Raw genomic sequence first — 9,401 nt, 5'->3', positions numbered from 1 at the left:
TGAGTATCAAAACTATAGTCGGTGCAGTACAGAAGTTCTATTGATAAGCAAAGAATAAATGCATCCAAAGCTCAGCCAAAGGATAGGAAAACAGGGCACCAGGAAACCACTGACAAGTAAATTGTGACTATCCTTTGATGTCTGCTTCATTCGCCAAAGAAAAAAAATAAAATAACACAAACAACAACAAACTTGGCCTTATCCCAACTTAATGGGATCAGCTACTTGAAATCATATCAATTCACAAAAAACAGATAGGAAACCCAGTCGCAATTGATACTTTTATTGAAATCACATCAAGTTAATGAAAGTAAGTCCACCAATCAGAATACCAGATGCTTGTGACTTATCTGCAATGTTTTATACATTTCTGAACCTAGACGTAGCAACAATCCTAATTAAGACAAAAAAAAAAAAAAAAAAAAAAAAGAAATAGGGAAGAAAAACAATGAAAAATGAGATGCTTCCAGCTTTCTATTGATACAGATCAGGAATGCCTGGCAAACAATTTCCACCCACCATGAAGACCTCTCTACCAAAGGACAGAATTTCCTTCTTATATGCCAATATTAAGATATATGGAAAGAGATTTGGATGAAGGGAAAGAGGTAAAAAATTGTAAGAATCAAAAGGAAGAAGAAGAAAAGAAACAATTCTACCGCACTTATCAATGAAGAGGATTCACCCAGTAGCCTTCTTCCCAGAATAGTAACTTTGGTACCACCGGACGAACTTCTTTAACCCTGTCTGCAGATCGGTTGTGGGTTTGTACCCAAGCTCTTTACGTGCCAAGGTTATGTTCGCGTGAGTGAACTGCACATCTCCATTCCTCGGCATCTTCAACATTACCCGTTTGGCCTTAACCTTCAATAACTTCTCCAATATGCGGACAAGATCGGTGACGGGCACAGGTGAAGTGTTCCCTAGATTGAAGACCCGGAGTTGTGCAGGCCCCCTCTTCTTCCCACCACTGCCGGTGCTCTTCTCTGCAGTGTCCAACGAAGCCAAGCATCCCTTCACAATGTCATCGATGTAAGTGAAGTCCCTGGCAACCGTCCCATGGTTAGGGCCCTCAAAGATCGAAATCGGCTTTCCCTTGAGAATATCTTTCGTAAAGAAGAAATAAGCCATGTCAGGCCGACCCCAAGGACCGTAGACCGTGAAGAAGCGCAACCCAGTAATGGAAAGTCCATAGATGTGATTGTAGGTGTGGGCAATCTCTTCACCAGCCTTCTTGGTGGCGGCATAGAGGCTGGCGGGCTGGTCAGTTCGATCTCTTTCCGAAAAAGGCACCTTGGAATTGAGGCCGTAAACCGAACTCGAAGAAGCCCAGACGATCGCAGGCTGTGGATTGGCTGACTTGCAGACCTCAAGCACATTAACAAAGCCAGCAATGTTGCTGTGAACATACGAACCTGGGTTCTGCATTGCATACCTAACGCCTGCCTGAGCCGCGAGATGCATGACATGGGTGAATGCGACAACATCAAATAGTTTGCGGAGAAGAGCGGAATCATTGATATCTCCCTCAACAACGAACACTCCAGTGTTCTCAAGGAGGGTCTGACGGGCACGCTTCAGTGAAGTTTCGTAGTAGTCATTGAAATTATCGACGCCAAGGACGCCATCGCCACGACGCTTCAATGCGGTTGACACATGGGTGCCAACGAACCCTGCAGCGCCAGTGACCAACACACAGAGGCCGTTGCGAGAACGGGCGCGTGCTGAGGAACGGACACGCTTCTCCCAGGCAGGGCCGCCCGAGTTGGAGGCGTGAAGAGATCGGCGAGAGGAATCAGACGATGGAGAAGAAGGAGATCGGAGGAAAAATATAAGGATTAGGCCAAGGAATAGCAAGGACCAGAAGACAAGCTTGATTAGCGAAGAATGCCACCGGAGTCTGTGATTGTAGGGCGATTTGTCCATCTTCAACTTTCCTGGCGTCGAAGGAATGTGATCAAGATGGGAAATCGGCTTCAGCTGCGACATTGACCAGAGAGTGTGGTCTGGTGATCTGGATACTTACGAAACCCTCTCCCCTCAACCTTTCTACCAATTTCTTCCAACAATGAAAACGAATTTCAGGAGGGTTAGGGTTAGGGTTTTGGCGGAAGATTACAAGAAATCTCTCATCCTTTCTCTTTCTCCTACGACTTGTTCTGAAGTTGTTCGCAGAAAGGTCTGAGTCAAAAGATAAAAAGAAAAGATCAATAAGGCTGGCTAGCTAGCTGGCCGCCTCCCTTCTTGCCTTTTACTTATCCTTCTCCTTCGACTATTCTGGGGAATCTTCTTGTTTCTTCGAAGGGTTACTGTTGTTCCCCTCTTTTAGGTTTCTAGTGAGAGAAAGAGAGACCTGATGAGATCAAAGACTATAGATTCTAGAGATCAAAGTGTTCCAATGAAAATAGAGAAAAAAAAACGGAGAGGAAAGAGGAGGAAAGGATAAGGAATGGGCCAAATTAGATTTGGGATTTGGGATTTGGGATTTGGGCTTGGGAGTGAGAAGTTGATTGGGAGTCAAACTCTAGTAAATAGTGATAAAAGGAAGAAATCAGAATTTCTTTTAGGGAAAATTAATTATAATTCCAGTGATCATATATATCTAACCATAAAGTGATTTTCTAAACAGAATCAGTATGAGAAAAGAATGTGAGGAGTGTTTCGGTGAATGAATGTATGGATGGCTTTGATTCACTGAACCTTGACTTCAACCCCCTTTAAATTCCCATTTTTTTCTTTTGTCGATTTTTCAAGAAATGGGTTTGTTGTAGACCGTCTCTCTCTCTCTCTCTCTCTCTTGCGAATGTGAGATATAAAGAGAGAATTTGTGGGGATTTAGAACTTATAATTCTCAATTTTAGTTAATGCAAAAGATAATTTTGGGTTGCAGCATCCAAATCAGTCGGTACCAGATATTAATTGAAGTGATTGAATCGGATTAAGATGGAAATTTTGACTTTAATATCAACATTAAAGGAGGGGAAGGGGGATGGCTAATTGATCACCGAAATGGGATCAAATTGTCTGCAATGAGCGTTGAGGTACAGTGAGCATCCGTGCATACACCCCAAAGAGCTTTTAGTCACCCGATGTTCACTACATTAGTGTAGTGGCTACAAATGATTTTTACTTCATGGAAATATAGTTGTTCGGTGTAGAATGAATAATTGGAAAATCATTTTTTTAATCTCTCAATCCCCCTTTCATTTTTAAAACCTCACGAATCAGGGTGAGTCAAACCTGACAAGGGGAGTCAGTTTTTTAAGAATCTACATCCTCTGCAGTGAGCGGTGAGGTGCAGTGAACATTGAACGACTGAGAACATCTGGACACATGCCCCAAGAGACTCCCAGTCACCTGATGCTCACTACACCAGTGTGCAGTGGCTGCAGACGATTTTCACACTTTTCTTGGTATCTTCATTTTTCTCTTTCTTTGGGTAAAGTGTGATTGGGGCTATGATTGTTTTAGATGCAAGAAGAAGAAAAAAAGGGATAATACTAAAGACCACAACCAAAATTTTAGAGTTTTTTATTGTAAACCAAACCTATAATCTATGAACAATATATGATCCAATCAAAAAGAAACAAATCCAGTGAATTTCACATGACTGACGAAAGCTCTAATTAATTTGAACCTAATCTAATCTTTTTTTAAATCTAGGCTAGTGAGTTTTCATAATTCTTGATCAGGTTTCATATATATATTTTTTATTTGATTCGAGTGATTCACCTGAATCAAAACCTGTTTTGCAACTATGGAATGAATAAGGTAAAAGAAAGTGAAAATGAGAAAAAATCATAATGTAAGAAGAGACAAGACTGATGTGACAGTATGAGAGTGAAATAAAGTGAAGGGGACTTGCTAGGGATGACATACATGTTAGGTGGGGACCCCACAACAACGGTTACCGGATGGTGGTGATGGGTGAGTGGCACCCACAAAAGCATTCCACTTGAAAATGAAGGCAAAAGAGTGACCAGAGGGGTTGGTTTCCTTATGGTATAAGCAAAACACCATCATCTTTCATTAGATTATATAAATAGAAAGATAGAAAGATAGAAAGATAGATAGATAGATATCTTGTATTCTAATAAACACTTTTTGGGGTATTATTGGTTGCCCATGCTTCTTTAATTTACTTCCATGTGTGTGGGTGTGTAGGAAGTAACCATAGCTGTTGTCATTGATGATAATTAAAGAGATCACAAGACCTATTAACCACCCTACCTTAGCTTTTCAAATGAGTTGGCTTGCCTACATCCATTGAACTGTGGTGATGGATTCATCTACGGTTTTACCAAAAATTAATTTGAACTTTGATATATGGGTTCAGTTTTAATTCTATGAATTAATTAGAATTTTGATGATTGGTGCATTTGGTATGCATTCTTGAAATAATCTCTTATCTAAAATATATTTTAAAATGAGAAAATAGAGAAAATTTTACCAAACATTAACTTAGGCACGATGTTTTAAGTTTTGGGTTTTTGTAGATGATAAGAAGTTCCAAAAGGGCAGTTCAATTCCCTGTCAGCCAAAGTTTTTTTATGGACTGGATCGTAATTGGTCACTCCCAGATTGGAAGTTGGAACTGGGTCGGGTCAGATCTCATGCTTTAAAACTTTGGGTGTCAATTGGTCATTTTGGTCCTGTTTTGATTAGGTCGAATTGGTTTTAGATAAGTATTGAGTCAAATTGAAGCTGCTAAGAAGAGGAGGATGTTCAATCTCCAACCCTATGATTACATAGTGAACCTCATTGTGTGATTCATGCAAACACATCATGTAGAAACAAAACCTTAAAATGATATAGAAAAGTAATGAAAAAACAATACTAATTAATGCACACAGATTTACGAGATTTGACAAGATTGCCTAAGTCCTTAGTGAGATGAGATCTTGCTTCTCTATCAATGAAAAATTATGGTTATAATGTTTTTCTTCACACCTCTCAAATTTCATACAGAGAAAGACAACCTCGTTACAAATATATAGTGAAACCTTACATAAAAAATTTACAGAAATTCCCATAAGACCTTAGAAAATGAGAATTGACGAAGCCCCCGATGGAATTAAAAACATTATATTACCAACACAGCCACTGTTCAAGGAATCAGGATTTGATAGGCTGATTCGAATAAGAATTATTGAGTCTAATCTCGATTTCAATTAATCCTAGTCAACAAACCCAGAGGAATTCCTATTTTGTCACATGGCAAATTGTATAAGTTTTTTTTTTTTTTTTTTTTAACACAAAATGTATAAGGTTATACGGCTGAAATTTAGTAGATATATAGATCAATTCTAAGACAAATATTGCATAAAAAAAAATCTGAACTAATAAGAAAGTGTACCAATTAACGAAAAGATGCATACATTTACTGAGGAAGATAAGTTGTTCAATTTAGGTATGATATTTGATACATGATTGATCCAGATCATTCATCGACATCCACAAATTAGAATTGTCATATAATTTCTTTAAAAAAAAATTGACATTTTTTTTCCCTAAACTCACATCATCGTGACACAAAGATGTACAAATCTTCCTTAACCAAATCAAGTTTTTTTTTTTCCCCTTTGAATTTGGATTGGAATTCGCTGTGATTGATTCAATTGATTTGGGCTTATTCTCACTAATTCTTCTCTGTTTTTTAGAGATTCCATTGGATTTTGATCAAAATCAACATTCACCGATTTGATTCCTGATTCGGTGTTATTGAAACCTTGATCCAACCTAATTAAGTGAGTGCGTTTCATGACAAGAAATGGGAGGGGAGTTTAGTCCCACATTGGCTGAGAAGAGCGTGGTTGTTGGGCTTATGACCTTAGAAGGGCTTCTCCACTGTAAGACTTGGGTTTCGGGTTGAACGCTATTAATTAGTATCAGAGTGGATTGTTCGTGCACTGGCCATGTGAGGACCTTGGTCTAAAGCTGGGGAAGTTGATGCATGAGTACTTGATAGCTAGGAATGAGATGAGAGTCTCACATTAGTTAGGTAATGTTGGAAAGACCTCTCCACTCAGAAAAGACTCTAGCCTTTTGGGTTGGATGCCTATTACAGGCCTATTGCATTTGCTTTGCTTATCAATTCTACGCCTTTTTTGGTATCATTTTTCCTTTTATTTTTTGTCTATTTAAAGAAATCATTAATGAAATATCGAACATAAAAATGATGGTAACTACTCGATAAAAACTGAGGTTTTGTAAGAAATAGGTTTGATAACTCTATGTGCAAAATGTTTTTTTGAAGAAATGGGTGAAAAGACGTCCTCTCCATCCACCTTTTTTATGACTCTTTTTTTCCACATTCTCCGGCTTGCTCCCTCAACTCATTCCCTCTCATCCTCCCTCTCCCTTCTCCTCCCCCTTCTTCTTCAACTTGTCTACGCCTCTGATCCACCCTTCTAATCTCTCTCTCTCTCTCTCTCTAGTCTTTGAAGAAAGCAGATCTGAAATCAAATCAGTTGGCCGCTAGTCTTCTTCTCCTCCACTCGCGGATCTTCAAGATCTGTGTTATTAAACAAGATAAAAAGGCTGCAAACGATTGATGGACCAATTATGGACTGGTCCGTAATTGGTCAGTCCTAGGTTGGAGGTTGGAATTGGGTCGGTTCAGATCTTATGCTTTTAAACTTGGGGTGTCAATTGGTCATTTTGGTCTAGTTTTGATGTGGCTGAATTGGTTCTAGGCAAGTATTGAGTCAAGACAAAACTGTTGAAAAGAGGAGGATGTGAGATCTCCAAACCTAGGATTATGCAGTGACTCTCACAGTGCGGTCCATGCAAACACAACTTGTAAAAACTCAACCCTAAAATGATGTAGAAAAGTAATGAAAAAATAAGAACAATAAATGTATACAGATTTACGAGGTTTTTGCAAGATTACCAACATCCTTAGTGAATGAGATATTGCTTCTATATTGATGAAAAACAGGGTTACAACACTCGTCCTCACAATTCTATAGGATTGCTTACAAAGAAAGACGACGTTGTTACAAATGTATAGCGAAGCCCTATATAGGAAACTTACAGAAATACCCATAAGACTTTAGAAACGAGAACTGACGAAGGCCCTGATAGAATTAAAGACATCCTATCCCCAACATAGCCATGGGTTTAAGGAATCAGGAGTTGATTGGCCGATTCAAATTAGAATCAAAGAACATGATCTCAATTTCAATTAATTCTAGTCAACAAACCTTGAGGAACACCTACTTTTGTCATGTGGCAAATTGTATAATGATATAGGGCTGAAATTTAGGAGATATATAGATAAATTTCTAAGACTAATATTGCAACCCCCCCACCCCAACAAAAAAAAATCTAGGGCTAGTAAGAAGGTGTACCAATTAATGAAGAGATGCATAAACATGATTGATCTAGGTATGAGATTTGATACATGATTGATCTACATCATTCATAAACATCCACAAATCAGAATTGTCATATCATTTCTACCAAATCATCGTGACTATTTTCTTGCTTAAGTAACATAATCGCGACACATAGATGTACTAACCGTTGGTTAACCAAATCAAGATTTCTTTCCCTTTTTGGTTTAAAACAAAAAAGAAAAGAAAAGAAAAGAAGACTCTGTTAGGATTTTTATGTGGGCTTAACTGATACCGATTGATCCATTGGACCCAAGTAATTATAGACCCACTTTGATTAAGAAACTCCTAACTCTTTCCATTGTGAGAGTGGAATAAAGTTTTAGGGATTCTATTATAAATAGAATACTGACGGTCCCTGCAACCATTACTTTACTTAATGCCTTATTGGTTTTGGGAGCACGGCTTTCTCACAAGAGCAAGTACACAGAAAGAGAGGAAACCCTAGAGTAAGAGGTTGCAGAAGATCTCAGTAGAAGGACTCCACTTGCGTAGTTCGTTATTGTCATCTTCATGGGAGTAATGTTTAACCACATGGGATAAAGGTTTCATGGGACACAGGTACTTCTTTATTCCCATTTATGGTTCATGTCATGGTTGTCCCATTGATTATTATAGATATAATAAATCTATATGGTTATGTATTCAAAGATGAGATACTTTATTGTTCTGGGTTTAGGGACTACATCCATGATTAATCTTTTATGAATTGTTAATGATTCTTGTATTTTAAACACTATAAGGTTATTCATATGTTTAATATGGTAAAAGAATCCTCAACAATTGGTATCAGAGCCAACCTTTACAGTGTTAGAATCAAGGAAAATTGATTTTGTATCCCAAATCATGAAAATCATAATTTTACCATTACTTAAAGATCCCATATGGGAAAACTTTCTTCACGAAAGTTGTAGAGCAAGAAAAGACGATCGCGACAGTATGCCGCAAGTCATCGAAAACCTCCGAAAGTGTCAACACGCGCTGTTGGAAATCGACTGATGGAGGAGAGAGAATTTTTTTTTTTAAATTAAAAAAAAAAAAAGCGGCGGCGAGTCATCGCTGGGTCACCTCAGAAACCCTACCGAGTTAACCCGGGGTGCAGTGGGTCAACTCATGACCAACTCTGTTTGACTCGGTCAAAAGTTGATCGGATCGTTGACCAATTGACCCGGAATCAATATGCCCGAACCGGATTAGACCGGTTGGTTTGGGAAACTAGATTGATTTTGATCTATTTTTAGTTCTGCAACTTCAAATGGCTCGTACGGGCAAATGGTAAAGAATTTTTCACCCTGATTTTTTGCGTTGAGTCCAGTTTTTCGTGCTCTTCTTTTTTATATATTATGAGCCTAGTTTTGATCAACTTTTATGATTTGTTTTGTATAAGTTACAAGTATGGATGGTTAATGATTCTTTATGATTTTCCTATTAATTGGAAGAAATAAAAGAAAATCAACTCATACATTACTTGCATATCAGAATATGAACTTGTTTATTCTTAGTAATGTAGTTCATGCTTTTGTTTATGAATATTTTTATTTATGCTTAAACAATCCCACTTTTAGCTACCAGAATGAATTTGTAGACTATTACAATAAGATTTGGTGGAATCCACCAAAGTGGTAAAGTTCAACCTTATTGTAATAGAATACAAATCAAAGTCTTCTTTGTTTAAAAAGACAGAGAATAATGATTGGTAGCAAAGTTGCTAATATTCACCCAAAGGTGACATTATCAAAGAAAGGTTAAAGTTAAAGCAAGTGAAAAACAGAATAGAGATTTCTCCACCTAGAAGATGCTGTCCATCCAAAGATGGTGGTACTTTTCGAAAGTTAGAAGAAGTCTCGCAGTAATTGCAGAAATTTTGGTGGACCGGTATGTTTCAGACCCAAAGGTCAGGAATGTAGTTCCGGTTGACACTCTTGAAGTAATCGATAATTGAGCATTGTAATGTTTATTTTGTTAACAGTTACATGCTTGTTCTTTTACATGTAAATTGATATT

General features: G+C 37.9%; 1 protein-coding gene across 1 annotated transcript; it reads right to left on the bottom strand.

The window, feature by feature from the left end:
* Positions 1 to 255: 255 nt before the first annotated feature.
* Positions 256 to 2,743, bottom strand: LOC122090129 (UDP-glucuronate 4-epimerase 3-like). Its single transcript, XM_042659978.1, has one exon. The coding sequence runs from the start codon at positions 1,987 to 1,989 to the stop codon at positions 682 to 684; it is 1,308 nt and encodes a 435-aa protein (XP_042515912.1). The 5' UTR covers positions 1,990 to 2,743; the 3' UTR covers positions 256 to 681.
* Between the last annotated feature and the right edge of the window lie 6,658 nt (positions 2,744 to 9,401).

Source organism: Macadamia integrifolia, chromosome 9 (assembly GCF_013358625.1).
Source record: "Macadamia integrifolia cultivar HAES 741 chromosome 9, SCU_Mint_v3, whole genome shotgun sequence".
Taxonomy (NCBI): domain Eukaryota; kingdom Viridiplantae; phylum Streptophyta; class Magnoliopsida; order Proteales; family Proteaceae; genus Macadamia; species Macadamia integrifolia.
Note: the sequence above shows the minus strand (reverse complement) of the source record. Positions and strands in the feature narration are given on the sequence as shown.

Bases quoted from the DNA above. Each gene is read 5' to 3' on its own strand.
- LOC122090129 (XM_042659978.1), bottom strand. From the start codon at position 1,989: ATGTCGCAGCTGAAGCCGATTTCCCATCTTGATCACATTCCTTCGACG.